This window comes from Phyllosticta capitalensis (assembly GCF_038381095.1).
Source record: "Phyllosticta capitalensis strain CBS 128856 chromosome Unknown BKA78scaffold_2, whole genome shotgun sequence".
NCBI classification, from domain to species: Eukaryota; Fungi; Ascomycota; class Dothideomycetes; order Botryosphaeriales; family Phyllostictaceae; genus Phyllosticta; species Phyllosticta capitalensis.
Genome location: NW_027117440.1, coordinates 653874 through 677572, shown reverse-complemented (window position 1 = coordinate 677572; position 23699 = coordinate 653874). Strand labels below are relative to the sequence as shown.

Genomic DNA, 23699 nt, shown 5'->3' with positions numbered 1-23699 from the left:
AGGCGGCCATGACTTTTTCGAATCGCCGCAAGGGTGTAGGTCTGTTTGCTTCAACACCAAACTGTTTACATCGCGCCGTCGACTCCAATTGTTTCCGCACACGACCACGCGCCATCCTCTACCGCGTCTCTTCCAATTCGACCAATCTCAATCCGGACTCTTCGTCAGAGCAACACCAAAACAACCCAATATGTCAACCACACCGCACCGCTCCGCCTCGCGCACCCGCTCCCGCGAACCACCCTCGCGCCCAACAACGCCTCTCCGACCGACCTCGCGCAGCTCCCTCCGCAGCAGCCACCGGCGGTCCGCCTCCGCATCTTACGGGCACTACGGCACGTCGCCCTCTCAAGGCGGCAGCTCCTCCATCACCCCGCTCGACACGCTGGAACCGGGCTTCGCCGAGCTGAGCGACAGCATGGCCGACCTCGAGGCAAACATGATGCACCTGCAGCTGATGCACGAGTCGCTGGCGCGCTTCAGCGAGAGCTTCGCCGCCTTCTTGTACGGCCTGAACATGAATGCGTTTTGTGTCGATTTCCCCGAGGCGCCGATCCACGAGAGCTTCCAGCGGGAGAGGGTGCGGGAGAGGGCGCGCGAGGCGGTTGAGAGGGCGAGCGCTGCGACAACCGGGACAAGGAGGGCTTCGGGGTTGGGAGCTGAGGCTGCCGAGGCAACGTTCATGTAAGTTTTGCCTTCTTATCAATTCGCGAGTCTTGTTCGATGTCGTGGTCGCTCACGAACTCTTTCTCCCACAGGACCACAGACACATCCTTCGTCGAGAACCCACCATCCTCCAAAGCTCCGTCCAAATTCTCCACGCCAGCTCCATCGCGCGTCACCCGCGGCGGCGGCGCAAGCGGCAGCGGCACGGCTCGAGGCGGCGCAACAGCCGGGACGGGGAGGACCACCAGGGGATCCACCAGGGGCAGGGGCATTCCCCGGGGTGTGGGGAGGGTGCCCAGGGGTGGAAGATAGCCCATCTCTGTGGTGAACCATCTGGCCGTTGCCATGGTTGAGAGTGGAGATCCCGATATCGATCGGCAAAAGCCACCAGGTTCCAAAGTTGCGCATCAAGATACCCCATTAGAGCAAGCGAGCAATCGATCAATCAACCAATCCATCAACAAAATTCATATGACATTTCTATACCACTACCCTAAACGACACGACACCGAGCCAGCACCACACCGCGCCAGTCAAGCCAACCAAACCGTCATCAAGTCACCCGCATTCATCAACCGAGCCTCGATCTACACGATCCCCGTGGTCAAAACCACGCCGCTCACATCCATACCAACGATTATCAAGCAACAAGCCGTCAAGCAAACAGAGGGGAAAAAGACATTACGGGTATCAAAGCCCAGAGAAGCAATCCATGATCCGTCCATTCATCCATCCATCCATTCCAGAGAACAAAAGAAGCAGTGGTATCATTGGCGGAGAAACAGCAAAAAGGGAGCAGCGCATAAAGGCGCACGCTATAATTCCGCGCATCGTGCAAAACGTGGAAAACGGAACAAGGAGAGACGTTTGTTCGGGGAGAAAATGAGGAGAGGGAGAGAGAGGGAGGGACGTAGAAAATAGGGAATGGGTATAACAAAAAAAGGGTACGGAGCAAAATATCAGGTCGTGCGGCTTTTCTTAGTCCCGCCGTCGTCTGCAAGCCCCTGGCACCAACGACAAGGTACCTGAAGCCCGCAGGGCTGAGAAAAACCGCCACAGCCGGCTCGGATCGCGGCCGCCGGCAGGGCTAAAACAACCCAAGCGAGCACAACCTTAGCCGGACGAGACGAACGACGAAGCGAGAACTTGGCAACCGTGCCACCCAAGACATTCGAAGACTCCCTGGATCCGGCAGTCTATGTGCGAGTCTATTGATGATGGCGAGGATAGCGTAGGTCGGGGTAGGTTGTCGAGAGTCGCCGTTTCCGTGCAATTAGAAAGAAGAGCTATTGCTGGGTATCATTAATGCTTGAAGTATCCACTGCTGCTGAAGAATCTCAAGGCAAAGAAGTGCTGATGCCGGCACCGACGTTGCTGGTCTTGGAAAAAGTCGCGCGCTGCTCGCGGCGCTCAGCCCAACCCTTGAACGCGAGGTTGACAACGGTCCATGCCATGATGAGCGCCGTGAAACCGACCGTAATGACAAATGTAAACATGGCGTCCAGGTCGTACGACTCGAGTGCGGAGACGGTGTCTTTGTTGCTGACGATAAAGGTGATGCCGCCAGCAATCAGGCAGAACGACGTGACGAGTTCGGACGGCGGGCGTGCAGGGAGGAACGATGTCGGCGGCGAGAGGTACAGCATGATGTACGTTACGCAGCGCGCAAGAGCAAAGCCCATGAACATGTTGCCCCACTGCTTGTGGACCATGGTCGAAAGCATCGAGGATTGGTGGTGCGAGCCCATCATCTTGCCGAGGAGCAAAATGACAATGGCCGGCATCGGGTTCAACGAGACGCTGTACGACTTGGGCCGCTCAAAGTGGTCATCGTCTGTGCGTAGAATGCTGTTTTGGGTGCTCAGAATTGACGTGTTGAGCAGCTCCCGCACCCTCTTGGATTCGATGAGCATGCCTAGCGCACCACCGCCGAAGAACATGACAGAAATTGACACGTGCTCGAGGTCTTGCGCCGTCCACTCGGAGCCCCACGCGGCCAAGTGCTCCAAGAAAACGTTGGAAGCGCCGTAGGCGCAAATCACAAACGATTCGGTGAACTCTGCAGACGGCATCCGTGCCTTGGCCCGGCCAACAAGCTCCTGCGGGGGCTTGACATTCCAAGCCCAGCCAAAGTCTGCAAAGCTTCCCATCCAGCGTCCGAGGGTCAAGAGGCCGTACCAAAAGAAAATGGCACCCTTGATGTAGTGGGCCAAGATGTTGAAGATGTGATTGCCGCGCTATCGCAAGTCAGTCATATGCTCAAGAAGTGAGGCCAGAGACGATCACTTACAGAGATTCCGCCAACCGTCGTCGTAAGAGTCGCTACGGACACGAATCCGAGAACGAGGATTAGTCGCTCAATCAAGACATAAAAGAAGCGCATAATCTTGAGGGGACAATCGCCGATGCGGGGCACAACGCGGGACATGAAGCGGTCCACGCGAGTGTTGCGAAGGAAACCACGCTTCTCCTCGACTGCATCAGCATCATCGAATGCTGCAGCCTCGTAGTCGTCGTGGTCATCTTGGAAATGGCGGCGTTCCTCAGACTCGGTACAAGGCGACGAGGGGGAGTGTCCAAACAGGGATCCCGAGTTGCGCTCCGTGCCTTGGCCAGAGTCGTAGGACATGCGATTGGGTGCCGTTTGCTGGGCCTGCTGCAACCGCTGGTATTGCGCCATGAGGGCGGTAGACAGCGGCTGCGTCTTGGAGCGGTTGGACCAGTCCGCATACAGGTTGACAAGTCCCAGGGCGACCCAAGCGGCCGAAATCCAAAAGATTATCCACCTCAGCTTGGAGTGAGCGTCGTTTGGATAGAGGTCTGGAGTTTTGGCGTCGTAGATGATTCCCGTAAACAGGGCGACTCCCTGCGAGGCGAGGAAGAGGAACTGAGCGGGGAGAGCGAGGCGCGAGCGCGCAATGCTCAACATCACCACTGTTGCGAGGTCAGCGCACGAACTTGATTGATTTCTATTCGAGAGCCAAAGGCGCACCTGGCGGAGCAATCATGATCCAGTTGAGCACAACGAGCGCCATGTACGTATACAGCAGACCGACGTTTTCCGAATAGCTCCAGTAGCTCAGAGGCCATCCCTCTTTTCCAGGCGCAGTGAAGGCCTCGCCCGCCGGTTTGGGCGAGGCTTCGGCAGGGTTCATGTCCATACCGGACATGTCTGCAGTGTGGGCTTCATCGCCGTGAGCAAAGGCCAGCGACAGGAGTGATGTCGCGGCGGTTAATGCGAGGATTCGCGATTGCATTCAGAGGCAGTTGGAGGAATAGCAACTGAAGAGGTGACGAGTCCGAGGGAGGGGAGAGAGGCGGAAGTGAAGAGAAGCTGTGGCCTTTGTCCGTCGGCGGGCAATATAGATACCTGAGGAAGGTACCAGTGACGAATGCAGATCCGGAAAGAGGCTGGGATGAGTGGAAACAGCAGAGACGCGCGCTCGGGGCGACGAGGTATTTGAAGTCACGGTCACATCAGCACAGCAATTGTCCCCGAGAGAGTCGCGGTGCAGGAAGTTTCTCGATCATGACGTGGGACCCGTGGATGCAGAGGCAGCCCTGTCAGCCCCAGTCCGCCTCGGCAGTCGACCAGTCAGTGCAGGGCCCGCCATCCCGAGAGATCCGGCCCATTACTGCCAATCCACACCTTTCAACAACCACAGCTTGCGCCGCGCCTGATGGTCACACCAGCACAAATGAATAGCGCAGCGCCCCCAGCCCCTCCGCCGGTGTCCTAACCTTGTCCACAAGAGTCATCGGATGCCGCATCGTCAGCGTGGCCCGTCGACGGTCTACGGAATTAGGAGTTTGGCTGAGAGCTCGCAGCTATAGAACCGTGGTAAACAGAGTGCCCCCCTGCTTGTGTGGCTGATTCAGCATTTTGGGTGTGCATGAGCATCCCAGTCCCAGCAGGCGGTCCCAGCCGTACCCGTCACATCATATGTGAGGTAGGCATAAACCGCACAACACCACATGCCTCCAGCTCCGCTCCGCTGTTGCTGCTGACTCTGCCTATCCAACAGTATCCTGGCCGAACATGCCGCCTGGATGCCGCCGACCTGCCGCTTCCTCGACGCCGAGTCTCGCGCGATAAACAACAGAAGAAAAAAATTGTCTAATCCTATCGCCCCACCAGCCAGGAAATCCTGGGGTATCGTGGCCCGAGTCATGCACAGAGCCTTGCTAGCCCGGTCCCGTTTGCGGACCGCCCGTTATGCTGTACCTACATTCCTTGACCATCACATCATTACACAGCGCCAGAAACCCTTGCTGCTGACGCCCGCCATCGCGACTTTGCTCGCTCTCCCTTTCCACGGCCTGCATCCTCATCTGATATTCCATGGCGGTCAACTTGTCAAACTGCCAATCAAAGCGAGGAGGGTTGTCCAAATGCCAGCCAAACAACACTCTTCATGTGGCGCAACGCTGCTGGCATCCAATTACTCTTCAAGAACCAGCTACATGCATGTCGGCGGATAACAAACTTCTGCGTATGCTGCGACCACTCCCCGCACGTGGCATCAGCAACACGCCCTTTTGCTTCCATGTCGGTTGCTATTGCTCTTCATGGCCAAGAGCAAACCGCCAGCTCGGCCAACGCCATTCGGAGCCCGGACTCTGCCAATCCCGAGACAGCGCCGTCCGATATTTGAGCGCAGCCCAGCATATCACCGTTTTCTATACAAGATCGAAAAGATCGGAAAAATCTGCGACTCCACGAGTTCACAAGTCGCAGAACGTGCCGACCGACCGCTGTGGCCACCTGCCGCCGCTTTCCGTCGCCTCGAATGACTCTTTTCGATGCCCTTGATGTAAGCGAGCTGTCAACCCATCCAAACTCCGCAACTCCCGTCCGGTTGGCTCTCACCGGAATTCTGTTGGTCAGCATGCCAGGATTTACGGATTCCATGTGCAAAGTATTGATTGACACTTTGACAGCCGTCGCTGCCGGCGCGTAAAACAGAAGCAAGCTCAGCGACTAAAACATTATCCGCCAGTACCGCCAACTAGCTTTATAGAACGTCGACGTGTCTCGCAACTCTTTAAAATACGGGCAGGCGAGGGTGCTGGGGAACGTGTGGAAGTGTGCCCTGCGACTTTTGATCTGTCTCGATTTGCTGCTAATCTTGCTCATCGTTGCTCAGTTTGTCTCTTGATGCGCTACTCTGACAACCTGCTTCTTGATCCGATATTCGCAAGGCCGTCTACTTTGCGCGGTATTCGCTGCTCGACTTGCTGGTCGATTTGCATCTCGATGGTTTTCGGTCGGCGACCATCAACATCAACACCACGCATCCATGCGGTCATGTACCTTATGACGCCATCGACCATCCCACGCGCGCTAGGGAACGGCGCGGGATTCTTTCAACTTCGACGAGCGACATCATCGGATGACCAGCTGGGCCCAGACTTGCGACTCTTCACGAACGGATGGAACAGCGCGACGACATTCCCTGCTATCCGCTGCAGTCTTGCATATTGCTTGCGCAGGCGTTTCCCGGTTCGGCATGCCCGCTCGCTCGCTGGTTGCTCTGTTTTCTTTTTCGCGAACGTCGGCAATGTCTCCCGCTCCCCGACCGCCCTCTGCCCCCGCCCCTGGCTTCGTCTTACCTAACATCCGATAACTCCGATCTCGGCTGTCACTGTGGTCTCTTGCAAACACTGCAGGTCATAGGTGTTGCTAAGGGAGCGTCTACTATCAAATACCACGGGTCTGTGGTCTAGGGGTATGACACTCCCTTAGCAATATCACCTCCGCTTCACAGCGGAAGGAGTTGCCTCAAATGGGAGAGGTCCCGGGTTCAATTCCCGGCGGATCCATTCTTTTTGCCGTCTTCTGGGCTGTTTAATCACTATCCCGATGCGTTGTTGTGGTGTTGTGGTGTTGAGCTTCATTTTTCTCATTTTTTCGCAGAGATCACGTGGGCGCTAGATCCGCACCGGAAACGGCTAGCGTGTCGGAAAAACCGGCGCCGGCCCGCGCCCTTGCCTCTTCCGGCAAACCTTATTGTGGCCTCCAACCGGACTGGATCGCCCAGTGATAGCAGCGAAGCGATTTTCATGTGAGATTTGGAGCGATGAAAGAGTTTTGATGTCGGTTGCATCGGATCCTACAGATACAGCGACAGAAAGACGTTGACAGCCGGGCTTTCATTTGCTCACCGCACTTTGCGTAGCTTCAATACATCAAAAACATTCTTTTGGAGACACAAACAAGCCACCTGGACCAAAGAAACTGATGCGCTGACAAACCCACCGACTGGAACCACAAGAACATAGTTCAACGTTACCTGGCTGGAAGGTCGCTGTCAAATCTGCAGGGCTCTGATGCCGCCTGCTGCAATCAAGAACAATCCACGAAACAACTCTTCTGGACATGGATTTTTTTTCCAACACACAAAATGCTGTGCTTTCAATCTCATTGCCATCGCGATGAGACTCGGTCTATCTATCCCTCTCCAGTGTCTTGCGTAATACTGTCTCTATGGCTGCATCATCTCCTCGAGTGACTTTTGGATCCATCGAATAATTTCCTTGTTGCCTTTTGCATTCCTTTTTCCAAATCCGATTCGTCAAAAGATGGCATCTCGTCTCTCTACACACGCCCGTGGTGGTTTTGGGCGTGCTGGGCATTCATTCCATCTGTCATTTTTTGACTGCGGCTGTTCTGACATCAGCGCCATGCCATCGAATAATTGGAGCATGTCGTGCGCCGATGTACCGGCAGCTGAGACTTGTCGCCCGCGAGGATAGAGTTCTGCTACTGTCTTTGGAACGTGGGGAAGGAGATGAGACTCTCAGATGGATGAGAGTGATGGCGTTCAAGTCGTTAGCATTGGTGGTGGAAATTGGGATTGAGGCTGCATGGCAAAGGGTTTGGGGATGCACCACTGCGTTTTGTCTGTTGTCCTGTGTGCTGCAAAATCCTCAGGATTTCAATCCGCCTAAGTTCCTAATCAATAGAGATGTCCCGGTCTTGAAGAAGAACAAAGCGTTGGTGGCATACCAATCATGTCAAAGATGAAAGCAAGTTGGAAATATTCTAGTATTGCGCATTCACTTGATGATTGACCAGCACAAACACCGCAGGATGCTCATATTTTGATTCCGTCACGCTCAATATGTTAATGATCGAGTTCACCTGTTATATTCAAGACAGACGACAGCACCCATTCTCCGCAACTTCATTTGCCTAAAAACGAATATCAGCCAACAAACATTGGAGACATGCTTACTGACTTTGTCTTTTGTGCGTATTTCCACGCCGGTCAAAGCCATTACCTCTACTCGGCTGACTGACAAAGTTTTCCCAAATATCCACCAGCACAACTCCCAGCAAAACAAACACTGCCATCTGCTCAACATGCCCGCCCGTCAGACCAAAAGGTCGATGCACAACAGGGAGCGAGACTCCAGTCTCCAACCCAAGAAACGGTCGACTGACTGGGACGGCCTGATGTTCAACCTCGAACTCAACCCCAAACTCAATCCTCTCTCCCCTCAGCCTCCTCCGCATCCACGTCCAGTCGTGCTAAGTTGCTCACTCACATGCCTGCCGCACGCCATCCATCGCCATGACCTTCTTCGCGGAGCAAGTCGCCCCTGAAACATCACATCCAGACACGTCGCACGCAGGCAGCCAGCTTGGCAGCTCTCACCTCCCCAGCGCACCACATCCAAAAACCTACACCATTGGTTTTCGGAGCTCGCAGTCCAACCCCGCCGTCCTCATTCTGGACAACAACAAGAGCAGGCCAAGGCGGAGGCGGAGCACCGCCGGGGCGACGCGGACACGGAGACGGGACGCGGCGGAGCAGCGGCGGAGCAGCGGCCTCTCTTTCCTCTTCCACCCCGAAAGAGGCGCCATGTCGCGAATACCAAGACGCGAGGCGGAACAAGTGTTCGGGATACGAGTGCCAAGGCGGCCAAGAGGCGGAGGCGGACGAGGCTGAGCTCGCGGAGTAAGCGGAGTCAGCGGTGTCCGCCGTCTTTGCTTGGCAAGGCGATCGACACACTGGCGGAGGGATAGACACGAGGGAGGCTTTTTGTCTTGCGTGGTGTGTGGTGTGTGCTGTGCTTAGGTGAGAGAGACGATCAAGGAGCAATCGTGGGAAAGGCAGGCGATCGAGTTTTAGGCAAAAGCTTTTGTAGAATTCGAGCAAGAGGGAAGCACCCACGTCTTTCAGTCGACGCAGAGGGGGAATCCATCATGGCATCCAAACGTTCGAGTCTTGCTAGACGAACTGGGAGCATTTGTGCTCACCCCACAAACCGCCTCAGCCGTCTTTTGGCACCAACAACACCAACGCTCGCTTCGGCCCCCGTTCCCTCCCTCTGTACCCATGGCACGCGGCCAGCATCGATATCAGCGGCCACATTTGTCGTCACAGTGGCGCCGCTCTTCTCTCCATCCCTCTTCGTCCACTCTTCCGCGTGTATGTCCTCCAGGTACGCCCATCCCGGCACCTCCATAGAACCAAGCACGAGCACCGTTCTCTGCGTATCCAATTCCATGAGAAGGTGCTCGTTGGCCGATGGGATGAGCAGGTGCAAGGCCTGATTTGCGGCATCGATGCCGCGGACCAGCGCGAGCGTGACAAGCCGCGAGGTGTGCGGCGACGGCGGCTCTACCGTTCGACGCGTGCGTCCTGACGGTGTGATGTACGGAATGTTGTGGGGTGCCGGGCTGCGGGCGACACGGTTGCCATAGTCTCCATTTCCACCGTTGTCGTTGTCGATTTGCATGGGTGAAGAAGCGGACAACTCAACTACTCCGACTATGTTGCCCTCGAGAACGGTGGGTATATGCGCTGGAACTACTGGTTCTCCAGTGTCCAGCACGGCGAGGAAATTGGGAGCACTGGCAGCAAACGACACGACAAACGGATGACGGTGACTCAGAGGCGTCGGATCCCATCCCTGGTGCGGGTCGTTTTGGCGAGGAGCGGCGAGATGGAAGTACGAAAGGGATTGCATAGTCCGAAACTCGGCTGCTGAGCGCCCTGGATGTCCAGAGGGCTGTGATGGGATAGACTGGAAGCGCTGGACCGTCGGAACCGTGGTTGTCGCGGTGGTGAGGGCCTCGAGGGCGCGATTGGGCTCATCGCTTGTGTAGATCAGGTCTGTTGGGGAGAGACGTGTGAGGAGTGACAGGAGAATTTGGAGACCTGTGCCGATGATCCAGCCCGGGGTATTGATGATGAGTGGTCCTCTCGTGTTGCCAAAATCAAGGTGTTTGTGATAGGCCATGGCTAGGTCGACCGCGCACGCAACAAAATGCTCCGGGTCATCTTTAGGGCTATTGGCTCCAATGTAGTGTGCTCGAATGATGCGCTGATGCGTGCCTGTGGTTGCGCTTGGGTGGACAAAAGGAGGTCCAAATATGGGTTGGCGTAACTCAATCAGTGAGATCTGTCCAGGTGGTCCATACTCGGGCTGCCCGGGGTCAATGTCGAGGAGGAAAACCGAGTGGTGTTCTGACTTCATGGCCTCGCGGTCGATGGTGAAAAGGCGGTTGAGCAATAATCTGCCAAAAGTCGATTTGCCCGTCGATTTTGGACCGCAAACCATGATTTTCTCGTACAAACCCGGATTCCGCTTTGACGCAGCGGAGCAAATCTTGTCTATAGCCTTGTGCCACTCTGGCGGCATCTCGAGATGATACAGAGGTCTGCTCAATGAATCGTCGGACAAGACATGAATCTAGATTAATGTCAACGACAGAATGACTGCAAGCGTGGAGGGGCAGCTGACATTTTCAAACGACCAACGCTTCTTGTGATTCTGCAGGAAAGATTGGTCCGCACTCTGTTCGGCTTTCCAGAGACGTCCATGCAACGGCGAAAGCTTCTCCAAAGATGGCAGCTGTGAATTTACCGACTTCAATTCGACTTCAGCCCCATCTGGCGAGAGACATTCTATGACCGGAAGTGCATGTGTAGCTGGTGCAAATACTCGATAAGACGCGGCTTGGGGACCTGCTCTCAGTATTGCGCCGTACAATGTCACGACACCCCTCTTGATAAGAATATCATAGATTCCGACAATGGCCAGGGTTTCATTAGGCGCAAGACGTGCTGTCATTCCATTGGAGTTTTGTTTCGGTACATTTTTCGCGGTTGGGGTCCAAGACGAAACTTGAACTTGTGATGATGCGTATGCGTCCTTGGTCTCGACCTCGTCACTAGGTCTTGGGATATAATCGGGCTCATAGCTGTCAATGCTGTTGTCGCTGTCGTCGGCTTTTTGGAGAGTAAGCGTCTTGGTGGTTTCCTCGAGAGCCGCTCTCCGAGCCTCAACGGCAGACAGCGGCTTGGCGTCATTGGTAACCAAATCAGCAGGCACATCGCTGGGAGCCACTTCTAAAGCAGGTGCAGAGCCCGACACGCTCTGGCCATTTTCGGCCGACTGAGTCTTGTCCTTGCTCTTCTTGCGCGCGCGCGACTTTGCTGAGGCCTTGATCACAGAAGATGCCGCTGATGACTCTTCATTTGAAGGTGACCCAGTTTCCTCGGAATCCTGTTGCTTTCTGCGTGCACGAAGTGCAGCAGCAGCACTTAGTGGTGCTAGAAAAACACATCTGTTAGGAAAATTAGATTCATGTGATTGAAATCAGGGAAGCACGTACCACCACCAGCATTTGTAGATTGTTGGTGCTCAACCTTCCTTCGCTTGGAGGATTTAGCATCCATGTTGAATGCAAGAGTTGGGATGTGAAATGTTGTAGTGAGGCGAGCTGTTTTGGGGAAGTGCAGTGGGAAGATGTGATCGCCGCGATTAGATTAGATTGCCGCTAGCGCAAATCCCCCGATGGTAACTCCGAAAAAGTTTCCAAAGCGCGTCGCGCAGTCCGGATCAATTCACCAAAAATCCCACCTCTCCGTTCACCATGTCCAAGAAGACCAAAGAGACGCCCGTCCCGATTCCTGGCGCGACGCCAAAATCAACAACGAAGGAGTCTAAAAAAGACAAAAAGAAGTCGAAGCCCGTCGCGAAGAAAGTCGAGGTTTCCGCAAGCTCGAGCGAATCTGAAAGCAAATCGAGCTCCGGCGAAGAAGAGTCCAGTGGAGATGAGAGCGTAGAGGAGAAAAAAGCCAACGGCAAGACTGCGCCAGAAGAGTCAAGCTCCGAGGGCAGCGGGAGTGAAAGCAGCTCTGAAGAGTCAGAGAGTGAGAGTGAAGAGGAGACCAAGGAGGAGCCAACAAGACGGTAATGCGCAGCCTGATGCTCGGTGGTGTAGTTTTACTAATTGCCTTAGCGATGTGCAAACCGTAACCCTGCGGCCAGCAAAACCATTCGAACCGCCTTCAGGGTTCAAAAAAGCCAAATCCAACATCAGCTCCTCGTCCAACCTGTCTAAACTCTTCCAATCGACCGACCTTTCCAAGAAACAAATATGGTACATCACAGCACCGGCCTCGATACCCTTGAAGCAAGTGAAGGAATTGGCCTTGGGACAGGGCATGGAACAAAAGACGGTCTTGGAACACAATGGCGCCGAATACGCATTCATTCGCGAGAGCAACGACAGCAGCACAGCGTCAAAACTCCTCGTGCCAACAGAGAAGGGCTACGCCCCAATTCCTACCGCATTGAGTGAGACTTTGCACCTCCAGCAAGTTGTCCGGTTGCCGCATGTTCAAGAAAAGCAAGAGGAAGCGTCACATGCTATGAAGTTTGTCATTCGTCCCGAGAAGGCTGCAAGGCCTCAGCCAGACAACTTGCGCATGCGCTACAGGCCAGTAGGAAACGCAGACGCCCCGGAAATCCCCAAGGTCAAGAGGAAGCACGAAAAGCCAGAGGCTGAAGGAGAAAAGAAATCAAAAAAGTCGAAGCGGGAATCAGCCGGCGCTGAGGCCATGGAGGGCGTCGAGATGACCGGAGCCAAGGCAGAAGACGGCGAGAAGAAGAAAAAGAAGAAGGACAAGAAGGAGAAGAAGAAGGCGTAATTGTGATACCAGACGGGAGGGGAAAGGCATGCGGATCTCAAAACGGCCGAGGCAGAGGGAACACAGAGATTTGTGTTGGCCAAGGGATGGCCTATGGTTGGACGACGATGTATCATATCTCGAGGCGTTACAGCGGTGGCGTATAGGTACCTATCTAGATGGTGTTGATGTGATGGCACCGGCTTGGCATCTGCGGTGCAGCAGGCGGGCAGACGCAAGAGAGCGCATCCCTGTTGTTTAGGTCCAACCCGACCTAACCCACAGGCTGCCGGGTTGACGATGGCCAAAGTCAAACCGCAAAAGTTGGACTCCATGTTCTTGTTGCACCTGTCCCATTCTTGTCAACGCGTGTTTTGACATTCCAATGCCGCCCGCTGCTCGCCCTGTCGCAAACGTGTTTTCAAGGCCATTCACCTATTCCAACTCGGGCTTGACACGACGCGCTCGGCCGCATCCCACGCGCACCAACCGACTCCCAGAGCCCCCCTTTGAGCTTCATCTTCGCGCCGGGCCTCCGCGGTCGGCACACTGCTGATCCTCCAGCGCTCAGACTATCCCAAGCCAATCTCACCCAAGCCGACGACCGTTGCCCGGCTCCAAACTTCCCTAGCGACCACTTCCAACCACTACAGAGCCGCGCAGAAAGCGGCCGGCCCGACCCTTTACAACCTCACTGCATGGGCTCCAGATGGCGCACTCCACCCACGAAGACGAGGATGTGCGCTTGTTCGACCATTCCGACTCTGAGCTCCCGCCGCTGCCTCCCGACGACGACGAAAGCTTCCTGCGCCCGCCAAGCGACCTCGCCGACGGCAGCCAACTCGGTAGCAATGACGGAAACTCTCTCATGGAGCGCGAGATGAACCGCAAGCTTTTGGACATTGAATCGAGCTTCATGCCAGACGCCGAACCGCCCAGCAGCACCGACGACCGTTCAAAAGGAGCCGATGACACATATGTATTTGGTGCGGTGCCTAAGGATGCTACAGCTAAGGAGCAGGACAATGGCACGACCGCGCCCAAAACTGCGAGTCCCCATGCGGAGGACATAGCGTTACCCGACACACCGCCAACAGCCCCGGATGCCTTAAAGACCCCGGCTCCTGACCGGGAAGCCGATGAGCATAGCTTCGAGCACTACGACGATTCGCACATGGGCGACGATTCATTCGAGGCGCCGACGCCTTCCTCGCCCGCAGCCGCCGCTGCTGCTCGGTCAAATTCGAGACCCATACAACAAAACGAATCAGGAATCGAAACGGGCGCCGCAGAAGAATTTCACGAGGACGATACCCAGTCGGCGCGGCCAACTTCGAGCGCGTCTACCGTCAAGGCGGCGCTCGAGGGGAACGGCTCTGCAGACCAAGCAGAAGGGGTAAAGCGTCCATGGGGAAACTCGTTGAACTCGAATACGTCCACGCTCCGCACGAGCACCAGCTCTACAAATCTGCGGCCCAGGGCCAGCTTCCTGCGCGACCGCAGTCGTCAAGCTAGCTACCGTTCGTCGACTTCCTCAACCGGAGCTCCAGGCAGCGCTGCCGATGTACAAGACAGTACACTCACCTCGGACTTTGCCCTACAGTCTGGCGGAGCCTTGCCCAATTCGAGTTCGCGCCATTCCTTGGGTGATCTCTCACGACTCCCCAGCCTGGGTAGTGTTGCATCATCTCTTTCCGCCCTCAGCGATGAAGGTACGAGTAGAGGCGTTTCAGCCATGGATGTGAACCTAGACCCTTTGGACGAAGAACCACGGGCAGGATCCGCTTCCCCGCCTGCCACACCACGACCTGGAACCGCGGGAACCAATGCCCCCACTGACACCGTCATTACGAAGCACGTTCAAAACATCCTCGTCCCGGACACAATTGCCAAAGAGTATCGGGAAAAACATGGCGAACGATCACCAGACAAACGAGCCTCGACCGCGTCTTTTGCTTTTAGTAGCCGGACGAAACACAACCTGACCCTGAAAGAGCAAAATTTCAAGATTGACAAGCTGAGCAAGGAAAATTTCGACCTGAAACTCAAGATCCACTTTTTGGACCAGGCGTTGCAAAATCGGTCGGACGAAGGTGTTAAGGACATGATCTCAAAGAACGTGCAGCTGCAGACCGATTTGGCAAATGAAAAGAAAGAGACGCAGTCGCTGAAGCGCAAGGTGCGCGAGCTAGAGAGAAAAGTCAAGGCTCAGGAGGAGGGCATGGCAAAGAATAAGGCGCCAGGCACCGGTAGCGACGATGATAGGAGTGATGGCGAAAGGATTCAGCAGGAGATGGAAGAAGAGATCACGTACCTTAGGGAGTGCCTGCAGAATTCTGAGGTGGAGATTGAGCGCCTGAGGGACAATAGCTTGGCCAAGGAGGTGGAGAAGAGGCGCATGGCCGAGTACGTCAAGTCCATGGGCGACCGCAAAAACTCCGAACCCAAGGCTGGAGTGGAAGAAGCCATGGAGATGTGGAAGGACCTGCTCGAGGCGGAAACGGCACGCCGTGAACAGGCTGACGAGGACGCCGAACGCTTGCGCGAGGAGGTTCGACGCTTGAAAGCCGAGCGCGATCAACCCACGACGACAAATGTGCGAAACAACTACAACGCCAGCCGCCAGAGCCGCGTGTCATATGCACGTTCACAATCGTCCGAAGGTACAGCTGACAATCGGGCGAGTACCAGCCTGAGCGGTGTGACCCTCACCGAGCAACTCAAGCACGAAAACGCAGAGCTGCGCAGAGATTTGGGCGCTCAGACTTCGATGCTTGTCTCGAGGAACCGCGAGAGGGAACGCTTGCAACAAGAGATTGAGGAGCTCAAACTGTCTCTCCGCAGAGGTGCTGGCGGGTCAGTCATTGGGGACAGTATATTCGAGCGCTCAATCTCTCGCGCAAATCAGCGGCCTACTTCCCAGTCGAGCGCCGTGGCCCGTACTGAACTGGACGATTCTGAGCGTGACGAGTACGAACAGAAGCAAGCCCAGCTCAGGGACGAAATCGCGACGGTCAAGATGCAAAATCAAGAGTTGGACCGAGAACTGAACAACCATATTGACCTGCTGGAAGCCAAGGAGGAAGAATTGGACCAGATGAGGGAGGAGCGGAATCTCACCATCGAGGACATGCAGGCCCTGCAAGCTGATCGGGACGAAGCACTCCAGGCCTTGCAAGAAAAGGACGACGAATGCGAAAACCTGCGGGAAGAGGCGCTCGGCGAGATTCAACACCTCGAACAAGAAGTGAATCAAAAGGAACAGGAGCTCGACAAGCTACTGACTGAGCTGGAGAATCGCAACGAGGACTTTGATGCACTACAGCAAGAGATGAAGAATGTCAGCGAGAGCCTGATTATGCTCGAAGACGCACGAACGGCCAACGAGCGCAAGATTCAGTCCCTGGAGCAGGAGCTCGAAGACGCAAACAACGAGCTAGAAGCCATGGACCAGAAGCTGAATGAGGCACAGCAGAAGCTTGAGCGCTTCGAGGTCCAGCAAGAATCCAACCAAGCCGAAATCTCATTTTTGCGGGAAGAGCAGGAAGGCGACAAGATCAAGATTGGCGACCTCGAGGCGGCGCTCAACCAGGCCCAAATGAGCATACAGGAGGAGAAGGAGAGGATGAAGGATCTCGAGGACAGGTTTCAAGAAGAGAGGACCCAGCGCGAGGCATTGGACAGCCAGGAGAAGGAGTCTGTGCAAAAGGCATTCGACGATCTCAACGGCCAGGCTTCAAAAGCCCGAGACGAGGTCAGACGGCTTAGGAAGAGTCTTTCGACCAAGGAGGTGGAGGCGGCACAATGGAAGCAAAGGCTCGACGACTTGGAGACGAGTCTGCGCGAAGCACTTGGCAGTCTGGACGGCACGAAGCACAGCTTGCTCAAGGCATGTTTTATGATACAAACTCGCCCAACATTGCTAACATTCGTCTAGGACGTTCAAAAACTTCAGAGAGACCTCGACGGAACACTCCTGGAACTCAACGACGCCAAGTCGGAACTCGCAGACAAGGAGCGTACTTTGCGCAACAGGGACACGCTTCTCGAGAGCACAAGCTTGGAAAGCCGTAAGCTGGCAGACATGCTCGACAAAGAGCGCCAGGCTCGCATGCAGGACAAGCGGGAGTACGAAAAGGCTCAGCGTTCGCACCAGACCACACAGAGGTCTGCGCAGTCCTATGAGAGCCGTGTGCTCGAGCTGGAGACTTCACGCAGCCAAGAGCGCCGCCGCATCGCAACATTGGAGGCCCAGTACCGCGACCAGCTTCTGGAGCGCAACAACCTCCTCCTTGCTATCTGGAACCGCTGCTCAACCCTTTGTGGTCCAGAATGGTCCCAGCGAAACTCGCTCGTCAATGGCGAGCTGCCCTCGCTCGAAGTCATTGGGCGGCACCTCCCCGCCTTTAGCAAAAACATCCTCTCCGCGGTTAAGAACCTGGAGGCTATCCTTGGTGGCTTCAAGTCGCGCATCAGAGGCATCGAGAAGGATCTCTGGAAAGAGTACCAAGCGCTCGAGCATAAACTCGAAGTGCGAACCAAACACCTGGACTCCATTGAAAAGACTATTCGTGCCGGCAGCATCGGCTTCGTGCGCAACGAAGGCCTCAACCAAGAACTCTCGCGTCTCAAATCCGAGAACAAGATGCTGCGCTCTGAGCTGCAAGGCAGTGGCCCTCTCCATCGTCACTCGACGCGCAATTCGATGGACTCGGCTTCGCAGCTGGCCACGCCACAACGCAATGCCTCGGGTACATCTCACTCAAACCGTAATTCCATCGCCTCGACCCTTTTGCGCCACAACTCGGCCTCGTCAGATCGCGACCGCGACAGCAAGGCTCTGCCCCCGACTTCGCAACCATCATCCCTCCAGCCCACCGAGCAGCGCTGGATCCATCGTCTCAAGGAGCTCGAACGCCGCCTCAAGGCGGAGCGCGAAGCGCGCCTGCTCGACCGTCGCGGCGCGCGCGAGCGCCTCGAGGAAGGCCGCAACGAAAACGAAGAGCTCCGCAACATGCTGGAGCGCGAGCGGGAGCGGTACGGCGGTAGCCCGAGCGGGCGGAGCAGCCCCAGCCACGCCGAGTACCCGACGATTGGGACGCGGTGACTCGAGCAGCGGGCGGGGTCTAGGTCATCTTCGCTCTCGCTCAGCAACGTCCTCGGACAGGGCGACGCGGGCGGGAGCGCCAATGGCAGTGGGAGTGGAAGTGGTGGCAAGACTAGGTGGTGGAAGAAGAGGCTTAGCAAGGAGAGGTAGGAGATGAGAGGCTCTCACCCAGTCCCTCGTCCTCTCCTCTTTGAAGCAAAGCCGAGCACCACCGTGGCTTTTGCTGAGTCGGAGACTGATGAGAGACAGGCCACGGCAGCGCCAATGGTGCTGCATGCAAAACAGCAGCAGCTCGCGCAGCCTCGGCCGGCCACAAGACAGTCGATGACGATGCAGCACCGACGTCTTCTCTGGCCGTCTCTCTTCATCTTCACTTCCTGCCAACCCAATACCACCCAACAGAAATTTCCCACATCCTCTGCCGATCCAACCGCCCAGCCTAGCCAAACAAACGATCGACCCTCCGGCCTCGCCTGCGTTGCACGACTCAGCCGCCCATGTATTGTACCTGTATACATATCCATCTACCTACCCTACCTATCCGCCCACACGTTTCTCGTCCATCTTCTGAGCAGCGGGCGGACACAGAGACTCGGCGTAGAAGCACCACGTCAACACGCGTTGGCATGTAGTGCTGTTACGAAAAGAATCTCTCCTCTTCCTCTCCTCTAGTCTCTTTTGTCTCTCAATCCGTCCACACCTCCCTTTTCCTTCCCCCTCCTTTCCTTCCCCTCGTACTCCCCTCCCCTTCCTTTCCTTCACATCGGCTATCGGCGCGGTTTCGGAGCAACAATTCGGGTCGTCGTGCGTGGGTGGGTGGGTGTCTTTTGCTTCTCCTTTGCGCGTCGTCTTTTTTTCTTTTCTTCTCGCTGTCTGTTGGCTTGGTGGCTTCTTCGGTTTTGCTTCTTGCTTCTCGCGTGTCGTTAGTTGGCTTTTTTTTTTGCCGTGCGCTTTGCTGTGGCGTGGCGCTTATATATTTACTTGTCAAAGCAAAATGCTATATGCTCCTACTGGTACTGTGTTCCTCTATGGATGGGCTGCGTGGTGGTGATGCGACTGTGTGTGTGTGTATTTGTACTCTATCCAACCGTAAGCGGAAGTTTTTGCGAAAGCATTGAAACATGCCGTCTGTCGGGGTTGATTGCGTGATTAAAGCGAGGAAAGTGAGATGAGAAGAGATTTATGAGGATAGGGGCCGCAGTGGAAACGGACGGTAGTGCGTGTGGAGATTCTCGAGTCTGATGATTACACGGCCAAGTGAGTAGTAGGAACTACTACATAGGGAGACGGCTCAACTTGCCTACTACATACATGTAAACTTTCCCACTGCACACCCACCAGTGCCACAGGGCGAAGTAGAGCAAGTAAACTACTCGGTTATTTCATTTGTTCAGTTGTCCTACCTAACCTATCCTTACCTGCTACCACAGTAACCCTACCCTACGCCCTCATGTCCCAAACAAAACCCTCTGCCCCTGCCTATCCTACCCTATCCTACCCATTCCCTCTTGGTCTAGCTAGCTCAAAGAGGAAGAAGCGAAGAAGGAAAATTTAATGTCATCAACCAAACCAGAATCATCTCAGAAGAAGAAAAAAAAAAAAAGAGTTGGACGAAATGAAAAAAGAGGATATGTATGAATGAAGAAGAAATTGTCATTCAAAAAAAGAAGAACCACCACCGTTGCCCTCAACCTAAGCCCAGGCATAACAGCGCATGCACGTATGCATGAATGCTCCTGCCGTGCACGCGCGCAGATGTGTCCCCGCACGCGCGTGTGCGCTCGAATGCTCCTGCTGCCTGCCTGCCTACGTACGTCCTGACTTGACTAAGGTACTCGCTCTTCCCTAGAGCAATTGGATTGCAAGAGCTTTTAGGACCCATGAGGCTACCGCCTCGACCCTGCCTTGTCCATCGTCCACCCATCAGCCACCTAGCCCCTCAATCATCCAACATAATGACCTCCTGCCCCTTCGCGGGACCACCATGCCCGTGCCCGTGTCCATGGCCACCCTGCTGCTGGTGCTGCAAATGCTGTTGCTGATGCGGCATCGGCCTCTGCATGCCACCCATGCTCTGCATCGGCGCCTGCGGTGCGCGGGGCGCCATGCCGCCGGGGGGAGGCGGCCGTTGCTGCTGCTGGCCGTGCGGGCCGACGTGGTGAGGCTGCATGCCTGGGCCCGGTGGCCGCTGGTGCAGGTGCGGTGGTTGGTGATGTGGGCCGGGATGCTGCTGTTGTGACTGTGGGGGTTGCTGGTGCTGATTTGGACGCGGTGGTTGTTGTTGCTGGCGCTGCGCTTGTTTTGGCTGCGGCTGCGGCTGCGCTTGTGGCTGCATTGATGCAGCGGCTGTTGGCTTACCGCCGCCGGGAGGCGGACGCTGCTGGAAGCGCTTGACAACTTCGTCGAGCTTGACGATTGCATCTTTGATGCCGTCGGGCTCAGCGATGATACCAGAGTGGATGCCCCGCCACCGAGCGTCACGCTGTCGGAAGCAGTCTTTGACTGCGGTACTGAACTCGAGGCTTCGGGCGGGCTGCTGTTGCTGGTTGTTACTATTGGCGTTGTTTTGGCTGTTGGGGGAGGCGGAGACGGGGTCGTGAATGTGCCACTCGAGGTTTTCGTTGCGGGGTCGTAATCGTATCTCAAAGTTCGTCGGTGGGTTTTCGTAGCTGATGCGGTACCAGTCCAAGGCTCGGGGGTGGACTATGGGGTGAGGGTATGCGGGTGTGCTTGATTGGATCGAGTCAAAGGCTTGGAGGAGAGGAAGGGTGAGTGTGAGGTAGCGCATAAAGGGACCAAATCCCTTGTTAGAATCCTTTCCGTTTAGTGTGTCTTGCAGGAATTTGATGATGCGCATGTGTGGGTTACTTGGATGCAAGACCAGCTGTGTCGGTTGGCCTTCTGGGAACCGAATGTCGGCTTTGAATTTTCCGCCGTAGCGAATGACCATCCGCGACAGACCAATGTGCTCGCAGTGGAGCTTCTGAGTCTTGATGACATCAATGTAGCTGCCCAGGCGCTCAATACGTTTGAGCCGGCTCATGACCTTGTTCATAAATGGCTGACCAAGCTCTGTGCGAAGCGCAATGGTAAAGGTGCCATCGCTGTTGAACGACACGTCATCGCCTTGGGCAGATGCCAACTTGAAGTCTGACTGACGCTGGGCCATGCGGCCTTTGACAATGAGAGCGATGCGACGGCTCTTGCTCTCAAAACCGCAGTGGTAAAATTTGAGCACGCCATGAGCCCATGCGCCGCCGGGACCTCTGCCGCCAGCAAGAGGGCCAACTTCGAGGAAGAGCATTGGAGCACTCGATGAGTCGTTGGAGGGCTGCTGCTGGCCGGAAGTCCTTTCTGACCGCAGAGCGTAGTGGACATTCATGCTCGAGAGCTCTTTGATGGCGACAGCATACGTCGCCTGGGACACAGTCAAGCGTTCCAGCGCTTGGAGGAAGCCTTGCGTGACGGGCCGCTTCCTGCTATTGTGCAGACCAAAGATTGAGATGGAACTGCGAATCTCGCTTGCAACGTGGGTATCGTCACTAGTTATGTCAGTATTGAAAGAGACTCAGGCCGGTAAACTTACAGCTCAAAGAGCCACCAGCTCTCGCCAGTCAAGTTTATTGTCAGAGCAATGACCCAATTCGACTTCCATCCGTTGCCTCGGTAGAAACTTTGAGTAACGACCTTGTGGCCAACCCGTTCGGCGGTCGTTTCTCGTCTAATGTTGACGTGCCGTATGCGAGGCCATCCCGCATTTTCGGCCTGTTTGTCAATGTGTAATCTGAGGTCTGTGCAAATCAACGCCTCTACTCTTGAGGCCACGTCGGCGAGGAGGTCCTTTGAATTGATTTCATGCTCAGCCTGCGTTGACCGAGCTGTTGCTGGTTGGAATGAAAGCCTGCCAGAAAGTGGATCTATCCGGACCTCAGTCGGTCGAGACAAATGTCCCGGCTTTACTGCAAGGCAGCAGTCTGTCGGCTCCTCATTCGAGGTCTCCAGGTCCACGGAGAGTCCCACGGCTCCGGGGACCAAATTAAATAGTTGATCTCGTGTCGACTCGAGAATGAAATTGATGTGAAGGGCGATGATGGCTTTCAAAATCCCCTCTAGGGAAAGTTCGGTCCAATCCATCTTGATTGGAATGTCCTCGACAGGCGTGCCTTTTCGCACCCACTTGAGGGAAATTTCCGGGGGATTTGGGCCGCGCCAGGAGACTTTGCCGTCTTTCGCTCTCCCGCTAGAAACTCCAACTTCGATCCAGCTTTTTGCGCCAGGGGTATCAATCCAGTACTGAACAATCAAAGACCGGTGGATTTGCTTCACGTAAAGAGCATTGGCCCATGCTGTGGCCGCCAATTCGTCTGCTTGCGCCTTCAAAGTCGTAATCTTGTGTGTGAGCACGAAACCGTGGAGCCAATCGTAGCAACCATTTAGTCCGGAATTGGCGAGGACGTCATTGGCCGCGGGTTCAATGTATTGCCGAAACAAATCGTCGGACACCTCGGGCTTTGGAGAAAAGAGAAACCTGACATCAACAATGAAAAATTTCGCAGACGGGTCCTCGTCTGCAATTGAAACGTCTAGTTCGAATTCGGAAGGAACAACAAATGTCGCCCGGCCATTGGCTATCGACCAGTCTTGCAGTTGGCGCGGTAGATCTTCATGCAGGTTGATGCGGATTGACAGAAGCGCATTCACGTTTGCAATGGTCTTGAGCATTTCCTGCGGAGTTGGAGGCTCAGATGGCACGTAGCCCAGCTAATTCGGTCAGCTTTGTGCGTGACTGAAGACAATGGCAGAACATACATCTGGCATCGCCGATACTTTACCAGTGCCCAACACTTCGAGCGCAGTCTTGAGATCCGGAGATGGATCCATGGCTCTCTGCATATTGAGCTTGAGATGGCCAATCCACGTCGCAGCATCGTCGTAGCATCTGTCCTGCTCATTGAGCCACATGTTGAGCTCAATCAATCGCGTGACGTCGTCTGCTCTCCTGCCCCATTTGGAGAGAACCAGCAGCTTGACAAACTTTTCCCGCTCTTCCCATGCCCAGTCGAGCATCAACTTTTTCCGAGAGTCGCTGGCAGCGGGTGAAGGTGCATCGCCATTGGGCAAGTGGCCGTTGAATCCGTTGGTCAGAGCTTGCGCCGGGTTGATTTGAAGATTTGACATTTTTTCCAGCAAATCGCCGAGCGAATTGTTTGTCTCTTGCGCAACGCGCCCAACGATTTTGCCAAAGGGCAGATAGCACTCTTCGAGCTTGGGAAGCTCCGGCAGGGGTTGCGACATGTCGAAAGACGGCGAGTGAGAAGACGACGGCGCGCCGTTGGTGGCATGAGATCCATTCATGTCTGGGGGAGCGTCGAGTTGCGGCAGCGGAGTCTGGCCATTGATCTTGTTTGCGGGTTCATCTTTTCTGGCCATGGCGGCGCCGTGTAGGCCATTGCGATCCATGGAGACGATTCCAGGCATGCTCTCCCCCTTCACACCGTCGGCACCTTCGCCGGACTTCCCCAGCGCCCCCGCGAGCGCGTCCTCGTCCGTGTGCCCGGCCAACGGTATCTTGAACGATTAGGGGAGGTATCGGGAGGGAGTCGCGGCGAGAATGGCGGGCAGAGAGAAGTGCGGAGGGATCGTGGAGCGGTTCCAGAAGGCGGGCGGGATGACGGCGCAAAGGCGCGGCGGCGGAGGGCGGTGGACTAGAGGGCGGGCGCAACGGGTGAGGCAGGGCGGGAGAGATGATGGGACGGCGAGGTTTTTGTGGAGGGCGCGTGGGTGGCGGTGGTTGTTGGGGTGGGTGGTTTGGTTGATGGGGGACTTGTGGTGATTGTAGTTGGTGCAGAGATGAGAGGGCGAGGCGGCGCGGTCGGCGGCAGTGATGTCGTGGTGCCCGCATCTGGACGGCTGCCAAGGCCCACGCCGGCGACCCGACGCCTTTTCCTTTGGTCTCTCTCTCTCTACAGTATAATCCATGTCAACGAGTCAACCGT

The 23699-nt window shown here is 55.6% G+C and overlaps 8 protein-coding genes and 1 non-coding gene across 9 annotated transcripts; 5 read left to right on the top strand and 4 right to left on the bottom strand.

The window, feature by feature from the left end:
* Positions 1 to 190: 190 nt before the first annotated feature.
* Positions 191 to 978, top strand: BKA78DRAFT_329756 (DASH complex subunit Dam1-domain-containing protein; the record flags this gene model as incomplete). Its single annotated transcript, XM_066889698.1, has 2 exons — positions 191 to 684; positions 759 to 978. 2 exons carry the CDS (start codon positions 191 to 193, stop codon positions 976 to 978), a joined length of 714 nt encoding a protein of 237 aa, XP_066747456.1.
* On the top strand, positions 711 to 1795 carry BKA78DRAFT_71680 (uncharacterized protein). Its single transcript, XM_066893634.1, has one exon. The coding sequence runs from the start codon at positions 1012 to 1014 to the stop codon at positions 1585 to 1587; it is 576 nt and encodes a 191-aa protein (XP_066747455.1). The 5' UTR covers positions 711 to 1011; the 3' UTR covers positions 1588 to 1795.
* On the bottom strand, positions 1796 to 3895 carry BKA78DRAFT_71614 (uncharacterized protein). Its single transcript, XM_066893632.1, has 2 exons — positions 2957 to 3895; positions 1796 to 2903 (listed from the first exon to the last, which is right to left on the bottom strand). The coding sequence occupies exons 1-2, from the start codon at positions 3593 to 3595 to the stop codon at positions 2004 to 2006; spliced, it is 1539 nt and encodes a 512-aa protein (XP_066747454.1). The 5' UTR covers positions 3596 to 3895; the 3' UTR covers positions 1796 to 2003.
* A 1508-nt stretch (positions 3896 to 5403) lies between these two features.
* Positions 5404 to 6663, top strand: BKA78DRAFT_71569 (uncharacterized protein). Its single transcript, XM_066893629.1, has 3 exons — positions 5404 to 5480; positions 5608 to 6395; positions 6584 to 6663. The coding sequence occupies exons 1-2, from the start codon at positions 5470 to 5472 to the stop codon at positions 6281 to 6283; spliced, it is 687 nt and encodes a 228-aa protein (XP_066747453.1). The 5' UTR covers positions 5404 to 5469; the 3' UTR covers positions 6284 to 6395; positions 6584 to 6663.
* On the top strand, positions 6379 to 6489 carry BKA78DRAFT_t52. Its single transcript has one exon. It is a non-coding gene; the product is annotated as a tRNA-Ala (tRNA).
* Positions 6664 to 7757: 1094 nt separating the features above from the next.
* On the bottom strand, positions 7758 to 8138 carry BKA78DRAFT_71557 (uncharacterized protein). Its single transcript, XM_066893627.1, has one exon. The coding sequence runs from the start codon at positions 8032 to 8034 to the stop codon at positions 7807 to 7809; it is 228 nt and encodes a 75-aa protein (XP_066747452.1). The 5' UTR covers positions 8035 to 8138; the 3' UTR covers positions 7758 to 7806.
* Positions 8139 to 8928: 790 nt separating this feature from the next.
* On the bottom strand, positions 8929 to 11360 carry BKA78DRAFT_292274 (uncharacterized protein; the record flags this gene model as incomplete). The annotated part of the gene is made up of 3 exons (XM_066886028.1): positions 8929 to 10371; positions 10423 to 11234; positions 11297 to 11360. 3 exons carry the CDS (start codon positions 11358 to 11360, stop codon positions 8929 to 8931), a joined length of 2319 nt encoding a protein of 772 aa, XP_066747451.1.
* Positions 11361 to 11557: 197 nt separating this feature from the next.
* On the top strand, positions 11558 to 12617 carry BKA78DRAFT_349614 (DNA-directed RNA polymerase I subunit RPA34.5-domain-containing protein; the record flags this gene model as incomplete). Its single annotated transcript, XM_066890833.1, has 2 exons — positions 11558 to 11877; positions 11927 to 12617. The coding sequence occupies 2 exons, from the start codon at positions 11558 to 11560 to the stop codon at positions 12615 to 12617; spliced, it is 1011 nt and encodes a 336-aa protein (XP_066747450.1).
* A 7025-nt stretch (positions 12618 to 19642) lies between these two features.
* Positions 19643 to 23058, bottom strand: BKA78DRAFT_246005 (mediator complex subunit MED14-domain-containing protein; the record flags this gene model as incomplete). Its single annotated transcript, XM_066884175.1, has 3 exons — positions 19643 to 21245; positions 21290 to 22464; positions 22513 to 23058. 3 exons carry the CDS (start codon positions 23056 to 23058, stop codon positions 19643 to 19645), a joined length of 3324 nt encoding a protein of 1107 aa, XP_066747449.1.
* Between the last annotated feature and the right edge of the window lie 641 nt (positions 23059 to 23699).